The 13792-nt window shown below is 54.0% G+C and overlaps 2 protein-coding genes across 3 annotated transcripts; one reads left to right on the forward strand and one right to left on the reverse strand.

Moving 5' to 3' along the window:
• Nucleotides 1-5558, forward strand: LOC144735153 (uncharacterized). 2 transcript variants are annotated; one of them, XM_078617590.1, is made up of 2 exons: nucleotides 1-199; nucleotides 2103-5558. In XM_078617590.1, the coding sequence occupies exon 2, from the start codon at nucleotides 2130-2132 to the stop codon at nucleotides 4086-4088; it is 1959 nt and encodes a 652-aa protein (XP_078473716.1). In that variant the 5' UTR covers nucleotides 1-199; nucleotides 2103-2129; the 3' UTR covers nucleotides 4089-5558. The 2 variants fall into 2 exon arrangements, with proteins under 2 accessions (XP_078473716.1, XP_078473715.1); XM_078617589.1 differs by having other exon boundaries at nucleotides 2-174.
• A 1181-nt stretch (nucleotides 5559-6739) lies between these two features.
• NDUFB9 (NADH:ubiquinone oxidoreductase subunit B9) lies at nucleotides 6740-12751 on the reverse strand. The gene is made up of 4 exons (XM_078617591.1): nucleotides 12607-12751; nucleotides 10415-10607; nucleotides 8872-8985; nucleotides 6740-7582 (listed from the first exon to the last, which is right to left on the reverse strand). Exons 1-4 carry the CDS (start codon nucleotides 12690-12692, stop codon nucleotides 7454-7456), a joined length of 522 nt encoding a protein of 173 aa, XP_078473717.1. The 5' UTR covers nucleotides 12693-12751; the 3' UTR covers nucleotides 6740-7453.
• Between the last annotated feature and the right edge of the window lie 1041 nt (nucleotides 12752-13792).

Genomic DNA, 13792 nt, shown 5'->3' on the forward strand with positions numbered 1-13792 from the left:
CACCACCGACGATTAACTGTTGCCTTGTGTGAAGTGGAATCCACACGACGTCGCCGAGCAAATGAGCGCGGTCCCTGGCACCCGGAACCTCTCGTGCGCCCGGAACCTCTCGTGCGTGAGGGGTTCATCGCGAACCCCGCCCGACCTCTTGGACGTGAAGCGGACAGAGCCGAGGTGAGGATAACTGCCCGGTTTGCTGGTGAGGGTGGTGGTGAGGGTAGGGCCTGGTGGTGGTGGTGGTGTGGGTAGGGTTTGGTGGTGGTGGTGTGGGTAGGGTTTGGTGGTGGTGAGGGTAGGGCCTGGTGGTGGTGGTGTGGGTAGGGTTTGGTGGTGGTGGTGTGGGTAGGGTTTGGTGGTGGTGGTGTTGGGTAGGGCCTGGTGGTGTTGAGGGTAGGGCCTGGTGGTGGTGGTGTGGGTAGGGTTTGGTGGTGATGAGGGTAGGGTCTGGTGGTAGTGGTGAGGGTAGGGACTGGTGGGGGTGGTGGTGAGGGTAGTGTCTGGTGGTGGTGGTGGTGGTGAGGGTAGGGTCTGGTGGTGGTGAGGGTAGGGCTTGGTGGTGGTGGTGAGGGTAGGGACTGGTGGTGGTGGTGAGGGTAGGGCCTGGTGGTGGTGGTGAGGGTAGTGTCTGGTGGTGGTGGTGAAGGTAGTGTCTGGTGGTAGTGGTGAGGGTAGGGTCTGGTGGTGGTGGTGAGGGTAGGGCCTGGTGGTGGTGGTGAGGGTAGGGCCTGGTGGTGGTGGTGAGGGTAGGGCCTGGTGGTGGTGAGGGTAGGGTCTGGTGGTGGTGGTGAGGGTAGGCTCTGGCGGTGGTGGTGAGGGTAGGGTTTGGTGGTGGTGGTGGTGAGGGTAGGGCCTGGTGGTGGTGGTGGTGAGGGTAGGGACTGGTGGTGGTGAAGGTAGTGTCTGGTGAGGGTGGTGAGGGTAGGGTCTGGTGGTGGTGGTGAGGCTAGGACCTGGTGGTAGTTGTGAGGCAGGGCCTGGTGGTGGTGAGGGTAAAGCCAGGTAGTGGTGAGGGTAGGGTCTGGCAGTGGTGGTAGTCGTGAGGGTAGGATCTGGTGGTGGTGAGGAAAGGGCCTCAAACGTGAAATAATTTTCGACAACTCAATTTTTAGGCCCTTTTTTGTGGAGCGTGATGTCAAAGCCAATAGAAAGCAAATGAATGCCACGACCCGTTATAAATAACACGTAGCATAAAAGTATTATCAGACAGATGTAAATAAAAATGTAATACAGTGAGAAAAAAACAAGCCAATATGAATGTAAAATGGCACGCCCTATCAAAGGCATCATCCTCTACAATAAGTGACGTCTGCAACAAGACCCACGTTTTATAAAATGGTAAACGGACCCATTTAAGAGATGTATCGGTTTGTACGTCTTCAAGTTGGAGTCATCACCCTTTGGTGAAGAGAAGGGTGCCACTACAGGGACTCCTCTACTCACGAACTTCCAGAGATACGAACAAACCTGTCCATTATGTCCAGTTGCAGTTGTTAGGACCGAGATTCGCAAGTTCAACTGCTGCGCAATACATGTCGGTGGTTGTTCGGTGTCATTATCCAGAATTCCCATGCATTACCCAGAATTCCCATGCATTACCCAGAATTCCAATTAATTACCCAGCATTCCCATTCATTACCCAGCATTCTCATTCATTACCCAGCATTCCCATTCATTACCCAGCATTCCCATTCATTACCCAGCATTCCCATTCATTACCCAGCAGAGAGAAAAATCCACACCACCACAGGGAGAGAGACAAGCAAACTCCAAATGTACAGGCATCAGGGTCAGGATCGAACCCATAAAATTCTGTATACCAGGCAAGGTAGTTAACATCTCCTGCTACCCTATATTTTTTATATGGATTCAAGTAGGTTATTGTAAATTAAAACTGACATACCGACACGATCTAACCCAAAATAAAGTCCCGGGCTTGACGTTTAGCCGCATCTGTTGATGGGTTTTCACCATACGACACCCGTGAAAAAAGGCATCGGTCACATCATCTCCTTAGCAAAGGGGCCGAGTACCCTCGTACGGACCGTGGTTTTTTGTGCGGCGAGCCGGAGCGAGTGACTTTTGTCCCATTGTTGTCGTTGCAGAGGCTTTCTCTGCGCACCTCGCTCACGATGGGCCGCGAGCGGACGAACCCCTTCCGGAACTTTTTCATCTACAACCCGGCCAACGACACATCGACGTGCACCATCGGCAACTGCCAGCGCGTCATGGCGGGCCAGCACGCGGCCAACCTCGAGCGCCACGTTCGTTACGTCCACCCCGAAGAGATAGACCTGGCGACCCAGAGGGACGCGCAGGCTCGCAACGACGCCGGGCCCCCGCCCGACTACGGCGAGCCGTCGGGCAAGAAGCCCCGTCTCGCCGCGGGAGGACGCCACGCGGCCGTCGACCCCGGCGCGGTCAAGAAGCCCAAGTGCATCCCCGTGAAAATAACCGCCGAGCAGATCCGCGACGCCTGCACGGAGCTCGTGACCGCGAACGGTCGGCCCTTCTCGCTGATGGACGACACCGGCTTCCGCAAGCTCGTCGACCCGCTGCTCGACGGCCTGAGGGGCTCGCTCGCCGTCGACGCCGACAGCGTCCGCGAGAACGTGAGCACTGCGGCGGCGGCGGCGCGCGACCTCGTCCGGGCGGAGCTGAGGGACGCGCTCGTCTGCCTGAGGCTGGACGCCGCCTCGCGCCTCGGCCGCTCCGTCCTGGCGATCGGCGTGCAGCTCGTGCGCGACGGCGCGCTCGCGCTGCGCACGCTCGCGGCCAGGGAAGTCGCGGGCGGGGAGGACCTCGCGGCCGTGGTCGTCGGTGTGCTCCGCGACTACGCCGTGGACGTGTCGAACGTCTACTCGGTCACGACGGGCGGCGACGCCACGAAAACCCTCCTCGTCGCCCCCGGGCGGCAGGGTTCGGCGGAGGGGCGGTACGACGACGGTGAACCGGCGGGGGACTCGGGCTCGGAGGACGCCACCGCGGAGAGCCTCGAGCTGGCGGAGCTGCGCCTCCAAGAGATGTCGGGGGGCGCCCACTCGCTCATGAGGGGCGTCCGCTGCGCGGCCCACGCGCTGCAGCTGGCCGTGGGCGACGCCCTCGACGACGCCCCCGCCGCGCGCCTCGTGTCCGACGCCAGGCGAGTCTGCCGGCGGCTGGCAACCCAGCCGGTCGCGGCCTCTCTCCGCGAATGGAACCTGCGGGCGCCCGCCGTCGATCGCCCCGCCCGGTGGCACTCCACGTACGGCATGCTCGAAGGCCTCCTTGACCTCGAGGGCTTCTGCGAGCGCGAGGCCGCGTCCGTCCCCGAGCTGGCGCTCTCCCATGGCGCCTGGGAGCGCCTGCGGGATCTGCTGGTGGCTCTGAAGCCCGCTAGGGCGGCGGCCGAGAGCTTCCGGTCGGGGCGGCTTACGATCGGCGACTTTTACGGGGCGTGGCTCAAGTGCCACCTGGACACCGCCAGTGTCGGGTCGGAGTTCTCTCACCCGCTGGCGTGCGCCATGAAGAGGCGCGAGAAGCAGCTGCTGGGCAACGACGCGGTCGTCGCCGCCGTCTACATGGACCCGAGGTACGGCGTCCTGCTCACCGACGGGGAGTCGGAGCGGGCCCAGCGGCATCTGCGTCGGGCGTGGGCGGCGATGGGACCGCGCGGCGGACGCGCCTCCTCCGACACGCCGGACGAGCGCTCGCCGGAAGACCCGGGGGCGGCGGGGACGTACGGCGGCGAATGCGACGAGCTCGAGCGGCTCCTGCGGGCGAAGGAGAGCGGTTCGCACCGCAAGCCGGGAGGGCGGCCGGGCGCGGACGACGGCGCGGACGACGTGGCGGCGGCGCTGCAGGCGCTGGACGGCGAGCCTCGCCTCAAGAAGGACGCCAACGTCCTGGTGCACTGGGAAGGCTGGAGGTACTCCAAGCCGGAGCTCTTCCGGCTGTCCCAGGTGGCGCTGGCGGTGCCCGTGGCGCACGCCAGCGTCGAGAGGGCCGTCTCCGCCCTTGACTTTATCCTGTCGCCCAACCGGTGCGACCTCGACAGCCAGACGCTGGACGACATCCTGATGGTGCGCCTCAACGAGGTCTTTGGCCGCTAGCTGATTTGTGTCGTTTGCTCATCGGCTAAGAAACTAAACAACTTTTTAATCTTGCCAGGTAAAAGCCCCACTTGAGCTGTTGGTTCTTTTTCAGAGGCGAGCTGCCCACACGTGACGATAGCTCATCATCTAAGTGGCCGATGTCATCATCGCACATGGGAATTTACAATAGCAGTCGAATCCTCTAAACGCGTGTTGTTTCTAAATGCGGAGTAGGGCAAATCCGGAGGAAAACGTAAAAAATCCACACGACCACCGCGGGGAGAGAGAGAGAGAACGCACGGACTTCAAATATACAACAGGCATCGTCAGGGTCCGGGATCGAACTACAAATCTAGTTTACAAATCTCTGCATGGTCTCACCCCCTACGTATCTCGTTCTCCACTCCTTCTCGCACTCTCCGTTCAAAATCCCGGCTGTTGTTATGTTTTGACCCGCCACGACTGGACGCATGTGAAAAAGGGTGAGTTAGAAAGTTACGACAGTACAAAAACAAGATAAGAGTGCAAAGGATAGCAATTGATAAGCAAATCACTAAAAGTACGTATATATATGAATGTACGTTTATTTTACCAGGTAAAGCCCACTGAGCTTTGAGCTTCTTTGTCAGGAGCAAGTTGGCTTATCACGTGGACTTTTGTATATCAGTCAGGCGAGTCTGTTCCCGCAACTCCGATTAGCACAGTTGGCGATGAAGTTCAACATACATCTCGTGTCCCCGTGTCCCCATGTCTCAATGTGCATTCCATGTCCGAGTTAATCCTCTGTCCTTGCGTCCCACGTCTCGTGATCCCCCATTGCTGGCGAACGATCAGAATTTCACGGGCAAGGGCCCCCCACCCACCCCCTCTGCTTAAGATACGGGTCCCTCAGGTTTATGAAGATCGGCCAATTAGCGGATTGAGTGTTTTTCCTTTTTTAAGTCATCGACCGTGACGAGATGAGACGAAAACGCAGGTGGAGATTACTGAAAAAGATTCAAAGTATATTCGGTGCGCTTAAACCTTTCCCCTTCCAAGATGTCTGCAAGTCGCAGGGCGTGGTGTGTCCCGTTCACCGCTGAATCTCGGAACACGTGAGCGCCGTTGTTTTTAAAGATATCGTACCGCAGAGAACCGTAGCGACACGACCGCGCGCTGCGATGGCTGGCACCAAACCGAGCCACGCGCCCTCCCGCGTGGCCTTGTGGGAGCCTCGGTACCGATACAGTTTTTTCTGGTACGTGTACGTCATCGGAATGGGAAAGTGTTCATAATGTGGTAGTAACGGGCCATGTGGGGGAAAGGTCGATGGGGGTGGTCAGATATTTCCACAGTTTAGCTCAGTCTGACGATATATTAAAACTCGTGTTGTGTTTTTTTGCAGGGGTTTAAACTTTTAATCGTCGCGGGCAATGTATGTTGTTCATTTCCTAGTCACACGATGTAGGACTGGTTGATGTCCGTGTTCAATAAATGTTTAGAAACAGACGCTCACGGTGTGCGATTTGCTTTTACAAAAAGAGACCGGCATTATTTTCGCAAACTTAACTTCATTCCTTACGCTCTTTACTCGGTTAAGACTTTGCACATTTAACGATGTTTTATCTTCAGACGTTTCTGAATTTATAAACACATTGTTCGTCAGGATTCGCGTGGAGGAGTAGGATGCTATGAACTTAAGGGATATCTCTAGATTTGAAGTTTTCGTGACTGCAAGGATCCATACTCTTTGGTTTTTTCGGTAGAGTCACGTAGGTAAAAAAGAAAACAAATAAATAAAATGACGGCTGTTAAAGCCATCTCTGAGACACACTTAAGCGTTTGCGCTTTCGCTACGTTGTCCCCACCTGAAGAAGGACGCTTGTGTTGCGCCCGAAACGTCGTGATTTAATTTATTTTTTACCTACGTGACTTTACCGAAAAAAACTAAGAGTAGTTAAGGGATATCCACAGTGAGAGGTAAAGGTACGGCCCTGCAATTTCTTGCCTGCACCTGTTTCTGGCAAAAGGGCCTCCAACTAGATGGAGCACGAGAGAGGAGAGTTTTTGGCCTACTCTTCCACACCTGGCCAAAACATTTGGAAGAAGTGAGAGTACCCATACTTGACCTCACCACCCGCGACATGCCGATCGACTTAACTTTCATTCACCCACCTGTCCCACGGTGGTGAGTTGTTAACTACCTTGCTTGGTATACAGGAGGTCGTGGGTTCGATTCCCACTCTCACGTCTGTAGATTTGGAGTTTGCACGTTCTTTCTTTGGTCGCGTGGATTTTTCTCCGGGTCCTCCGGTTTTTCCCTCCACGTTTAGAATCATGCGTTTAGAGTATTTGGCTGCGATATTTTCCCACGTGACAAGCCGCTTCGTTGAGCTATCATTTGTGGCCAGGTCGCGTCTGAAGAAGAGCTACATAGCTCAGTGGGCCTTACCTGGTAAAATAACAATAGTTAAATCGTTAATAGTTATTCTGGGTGCAATAGTGCCGAGTGGACTTAAACAGAGATGTCTGCCGTGCCGGGGAGTTACGGGAGCGTGAGAAAATAGCCCACCCGCATCGAACCGCCACAACCATCAAAACCATCAAAACCACCACCACTACAACGATCAAGATCACGACAACACAGACTTACAAAGTAGAACTCCGCGAAAATACACACAACACAAGCGTGGTGATGCAATCCAAATTTATTGTAATTGCACACGGTGCCGTTTGCAAGTTGGTTAAACGATCGCGGATCACGGGAGGCAATTGTCCAAAACCATTTTCAATTCTAACGTAACGTCCCAACATAACATCGGGAAGCGGCAGATGTCTAAAAGCGTTCCCGACTCATCGTCCCGCAAGCTTGAGACACCCCCCCCCCCCCCCCGTACGTTTGTGTGTCCGTGTCGCCCCACAACATGAACGACGGCTGGGACTTAGGACCGAATGTCTAAACCAGATATGGGTAAGGAAAAGATCTCACCAAGAAGATGCTTCTCCAACCGTAGCGGTGATTGTTGTACACCAACTGGTACACACTGCGACTGGTACAATGCGATTCGTACAGCTATGCGGTGTGCTAGTTTCAGTGCATATCAAGTCACAGTGTACTGATCAGCGTGCATCAGTCGCAGTGGCATCACGGTTGCTGGCACACACTGCGACTAGGACACACTGCGACTAGGACACACTGCGACTAGGACACACTGCGACTAGGACACACTGCGACTGGCACACGGGTGGCAGTCACATTAAGCCACTGGGCCACTGTGTGTGCCTACCCGCGCGTGGCTGTGTGTGCGTGTGGGTGTGCGCGCGCGTGTGTGTGCGGGTGTGCGTGAGGGTGTGCATGTGGGCGTGAGGGTGTGGGTGTGCGTGCGTGTGGCTGTGCATAGGGCTCAGGGCATCTCTCGCGATCGGGTCACCTCGCTCCACCACAGCGGCGGGAGCTGCCCGTCTTTGCGCGCCGGTGGCAAAGCCTCCGTAATCGGCCCGTCCACCGGGGTCTCCGCTTGCAGCTGCTTGATCTGACAAAGCGCACACAAAGACACAGAGATCTCCCCCCCCGTGTAGCCTGTAACAGACTGTTGGGGCAAGTGCTGTTCGCGAGTAGCATCTATGAAGGCCGGCACGGCACGCGAGGTGGTTGGAGTGGACAGCACCACGTTCGGCCCCCATTGTCTCCCCAGGGGCGATGTTTACGAGATATCGCACTAGGTACTCATTGAAGGCTTAGTCGACGAACGCACCAAGGGGAAGAGGCGCTGCGCAGCTTCAGACAGGAGTGGTGGTTGTGCTACACGCGTGTAATTTGACCACGTGGCGAACGCGACGATTAAACATCGATGAATTTAAACCGCACAATACGGTACACGAATGAGGGTAAAATCCTGAAAATTTGCTTTGAATTCGGCCAAATTCTGGATTCATTTACTTTTAGCGATGGGAGCTGCAGCAACGGCAACAGCCACCGTCACCACCTTGAGCCACGAGAGAAAGAAAGACGGATAGAGAGACAAGAGGAATGAGGAGGAGAGGAGACAAGAGGCAAAGATGAGGCAGAGGGATGAAGTGAAATAAACAGAGACAAGGAAGGCCGATCAGAAGCGAGGACACACCGAGAGTGAGGGAGAACTGAGGATACGAACGGAGAGGGAGAAGAGACGCGAGGATGAATCAATATTTATTTTACGTGCCAATATCACCCTCAAAGTGCGCATTGCAATGGCACGGGAACGGTACAGGAGGGGCACAGAGCAACAGGAATGAAGTAAATAAATGCGTCACGCCTTCGCCGGCTAACACCGACTGAGCAAAAGTTAATTTCAACCGCGCGCAAAATAAAGGGGAGACAGGCAAGACGGCGAGTGACATGAGGAAGGCCGAGATGTAAATAATTAACCCGTAAAAACAAAGTTTTTCACTATAAATCCTTTCTATGCGTGGCGGCTAGAGTCCTCTCGTCCTCTGGCTTGTGATGGATGCCACCTATGGGTCAGATGATTGCCTGCCACCATTAAGCAATTGGTAATTAAATATAAAAAAAATAATTCCTAAAAAGTGTAAAGTTATGGGAAAAAAATTGCACGAAAATAAATTGTCACGCACGAGTCTGTGTGCAAAATGTCAGCTCGATTGGATCACGGGAAGTGGGTTAAAAAACGACCGAAAGATTTGCACGGTCGTAAGCGCGCAAGCAAGCAAACAAGTGAACTTAATATAAAGGATTTAAAAATAGAATCGGGGAAGAAAGCTGGAGACACCGGTACCGCTGACGCAGCGTTCAAGGTGCGAGGTTTGCCCGTGTGGACTTTACCTCGTTCTCCCAGCTCTGCAGGCGAAGCTGTTTCCACTGCTCCCGCTTAGCAAAGTAATCCGGGTACCTGGCTTTCTCCGACGGATGCCAGTAATCCAGAACAGTCTCGGGCACCTGACGCACGTGCAGCAGACGGCACAGACACGCGCGCACACACGTGTCGTTCTATGGCAAATTCTGACATGCACGCACGAAAACAACACGCATGTTCGCGTTGTGGTGACGTAATCAAGCCGATATAACTTCCAACCAGAGGTCGCAACCGGGTACCCGATACCCGTACCCTACCCGATACCCGGCTACCCGTACCCGGCCGGGTACCCGATACCCGTACCCTACCCGATACCCGGCTATCCGTACCTGGCCGGGTACGGGTACGGGTACCCATTTGCGACCCTGGTGCGGCCGGGTACGGGTAAGGAATCAAAACCCGTTTGCGACCTCTGCTTCCAACCCTCCGAGGGCCATTATTAAACAGTCCATTTGAGCGACGCTGTCGATAAGATTAAATGCGCCACGTAACTTAGTTTATCCGACGGGCTGCAGCGTGGACTATTAACTGTTTAACTCTTTTTATTTTACCAGGTAAGGCCCACCAAGCTATATAGCTATAATTCAGAAGCGACCTGGCCACAAATGATAGCTCAACGAAGTGACTTATCGAGTGGAAATTTCTCGCAGCTAAAACTTTTTTCTGTTTAATTTGTTGTCCTCCCCCCACACCTCCGATTAGCGCAGTTGGCTCCGCACGGCACGAGAGAAGTTCAACATACGCACATACAAACGCTCAAAGCACGTTTCTAAATGTGGAGGGAAAAACCAGAGGACCTGGAGAAATAATACACGTGGCTATGGCGAGAGAGAAAACACGCAAACACCAATAATACAACAGGGTCGGAATCGAACCCACGACCTCCTGCACACCAGGCGAGCTAGTTAACATCTCGCGACCGCCGTGCCCCTCCTCCCCTTCATCACCTTGTAGCACTCGAAGAGGGAAAAACCGGAAGACCTGGAGAAATAATACACGCGGCCATGGCGAGAGAGAAAACACGCAAACACCAATAATACAACAGGGTCGGAATCGAACCCACGACCTCCTGCACACCAGGCGAGCTAGTTAACATCTCGCCACCGCCGTGCCCCTCCTCCCCCTCATCACCTTGTAGCACTCGAAGAGGGAAAAACCGGAGGACCTGGAGAAATAATACACGCGGCCATGGCGAGAGAGAAAACACGCAAACACCAATAATACAACAGGGTCGGAATCAAACCCACGACCTCCTGCACACCAAGCGAGCTAGTTAACATCTCGCCACCGCCGTGCCCCTCCTCCCCCTCATCACCTTGTAGCACTCGAAGAGGGAAAAACCGGAGGACCTGGAGAAATAATACACGCGGCCATGGCGAGAGAGAAAACACGCAAACACCAATAATACAACAGGCGTCCAGGGTCGGAATCGAACCCACGACCTCCTGCACACCAGGCAAGCTAGTTAACATCTCGCCACCGCCGTGCGCCCCTCCTCCCCCCCCTCATCACCTTGTAGCACTCGAAGCGTTCGTACATGGTGCCTCCGGGCGCCTCGGGGAAGATGTACGGCTGCGGGTGCTGGTTGAGCCAGAACTCCTGCTCCCCGTCCACCAGCAGCTGCGTCGCCCTCACCATGTTCCTCTCGCCCTTGCTCCGCTCGAAGCGCTCACGCAGGAGCACCGCCTGAAAGCGATACTCATCCCTGCGGCAAAAAAAAACGTGGGGGGTGGGAGGTCGCACGCGCAATTAGCCAACCTTGATTAAAAAAAAATTATTTTAAATTTCGACTTGCTGTGGATTTCACACCTGATGACGATTGCTTGTGTTGCAGTCGAAACGTCGTGAGAATTATTTGATGTTTTATTTTTATTATTTTATTATTTCCATTCTACGTGACTTTACCGAAAGAACCAAGAAGAATTATTTTAAACTTAAGTTTTTATTCATTTTACCAGCCGAGAACAACCACCGAGCTACGGAGCTTTTTTTTTTTCAGAAGCTACCTGGCCCCCGACAAATGATAACTCGACGAAGTGGCTGATAGCGCGGAAATGTATAGCAGTAGCCAAATACTCTCGCTCTATTTTAAGAAGGCATCTCAGTGTGGGCCCTGTTTAGCCTCAGTGTCCCTTACAACAAAACCCAAACAAAACAACTCTGCACAATTGCTTAATTTTGGATGCAATGGAAATGCTAAGTCGAAAACAAACCACCGGTTAAATGGAATGATGCACATCAAATGCATTCGTATACAGTACAGTACACTACAGAATAACTATTTAACTTTTATTTTACCAGGTAAGGCCCACTTAGCTAGATAGCTCTGGCCACAAATCAAAGCTCAACAAAGTGGCTCATCACGTGGAAATGTATAGCAGCCAGATGTTCTAAACGCATGTTGGTTTTACCTACGTTGCTTAGACCCCACGAGAATTCCGATTTGTTTTTTCTGACACACACACACAACACAGGCAGATCTCTACTTCAGCAGTTTTTTTCTTGCTGTGGTTGTCCCACCGACGACGATTGCTTGTGTTGCGATCGAAACGTCGCGATCCATTATTATTTTTCTACCCACGTGATTTTACCGAAAGAACCAAAGAGTATGGAATTCCTGCAGTCACGAAAGCTTCAAATCAAGATTACACCACAACCACACACACCCCACAGACCCCACACACACCCCACACAGACCCCACACACACCCCACATACCCCCCCACACACACCACACACACACCAACCTCCATACACCACAGACCCCACACACACACCACAGACCCCACACACCACAGACCCCACACACACCAAACCACTCCCCATACACACACCACAGACCCCACACACACCAACCCACAGCACACACCCCCCAGACCCCACACACACCACATATCCCCACACACCCCAACCCACACAGGTGTTTTGTTCTGAGCTGGGGGGTGGGAGGAATTTGCGGCAAAATATAAAAATTACTGCGAATAATTTGATTGTTTAATAGCGCGCGCAACCACCGGTGTACAGCCAATCCGGTGAGTGCTGTACTCGTAACGAACTGGCATGTTTCTTACTCTTAGGTTTTAAATAATACAGTAATAGAAATAAAAAAAATCACGACGTTTCGGAGGCAACACAAGTCTCCGTCATCAGGTGGGACCGTCACAGCTAAATCCACTGGCGTGTTTCTGTTCACGTGACAAACCTTACTAATTGTCCGTGTCCGGGTGGTGGTGACGGCGGGTTTAACGACACATTTAAATCTTTACGCGATCGCACCTACAGAAAAATCAAAAACCTCCTCTATTGTGGACGTTCAGAAAAATATTCAGATTCTGATCCCCTTCACGAACCCCCCACCACCGCCGCCTCGCCCGGCGTCGCCCCCGGCTTGCCCTTGAGGCCGCAAGGCCTCGGCTCTCACCCCTTCGGCGGCTACGCGTGGCTCCCCTCACCGCCATCACCACCAACAACAACAAACAACAACATCGCCCCGCCGCTCGCCATCAAGCGCGCCGGCGCAGCCACCACGGCGCCCTGTGCCAGGCTAGGTGCACGCGGTCGAAGGCTCCGCTTTGCAAGGCGAGGAGGTCACGGGGCGGGCGGGCAGACAGACCCCGGGTGTTGCCATGGGTTGACCCGGCCGAGTGAAGGATGACTGCCCCAGCCACACCGATGCTCCACTCCCCCTCCTCACCCCCTCCTCACCTGTAGACGACCCACGACTCGAGGTGGCGCAGCGCCTTCTTGTAGAGGCGACACACTCGCTGACGATGGGAAAGCAGCCCCGCCATCGTGATCGTGCGTCGTGACGTCACGTCACCCACGTTCGCCCCCACCCCTCGAGCGCGATGACGTCACCTCGCATCTTCTCGACACTTCCCCCCAGGCGCGATGACGTCACCTCGCATCCCCTCCCGACTTCCCCCCAGGCGCGATGACGTCCCCTCACATCCCCTCCCGACTTCCCCCCAGACGCGATGACGTCACCTCGCATCCCCTCCCGACTTCCCCCCAGGCGCGATGACGTCCCCTCACATCCCCTCCCGACTTCCCCCCAGGCGCGATGACGTCCCCTCACATCCCCTCCCGACTTCCCCCCAGACGCGATGACGTCACCTCGCATCCCCTCCCGACTTCCCCCAGGCGCGATGACGTCACCTCGCATCCCCTCTACACTTCCCCCCAGGCGCAATGACGTCACTTACCCACCCCTCTCCACTCCCCCAGGTGCGATGACGTCACGATCCCTACCCCGCCCGCGGGCGCGATTACGTCACACCCCCCCCTCCCTACTCCTGACGTCACGCAAAATCAAAGTTGTAAGCGCGCACGCCTTTTGTGACGACACGCCACAAAAGTCGTTGTGACATAATCGGGATATGGAGGTTGTCAGCCATGTCTTATATGACGTCACGATGAGATGGCAAGGCCTCGAGACAGTATGGCCCGTGATGACGTCATTAGTCAAGACATCACCACTGTAAACCCCGAGTGACGTCATGGTACGGTGTGTCACTATAAGTAATGAATGGGTTGTTGGATTTGTACAGCGGTCTTGATATGCGGTCGCATCTTGATATCGAGAGGCAGTCACTCATAGGTCTCTATGCGAGTCTGTGGGTCTCTATGTGAGATTTTAAAAGAAGCTAATCGTTCAGTGGGCTTTACCTTGTAAAACAATTATCTTTCATTAGATTTTGATTTAAAGCTTTCGTGACTGCAGGGATTCATATTCTTGGTTCTTTCGGTAAAGTCACGTAGAAGGGAAATAATAAAATGATAATATGAAATATATGTTTTATATTTTTATTATTTTATTATTTCCCTTCTACGTGACTTTACCGAAAGAACCAAGAATATATCTATTTATATTTGTATTTTTTTAGTGATT

Source organism: Lampetra planeri, chromosome 54 (genome assembly GCF_965212315.1).
Source record: "Lampetra planeri chromosome 54, kcLamPlan1.2.h2, whole genome shotgun sequence".
Classification (NCBI taxonomy): Eukaryota; Metazoa; Chordata; class Hyperoartia; order Petromyzontiformes; family Petromyzontidae; genus Lampetra; species Lampetra planeri.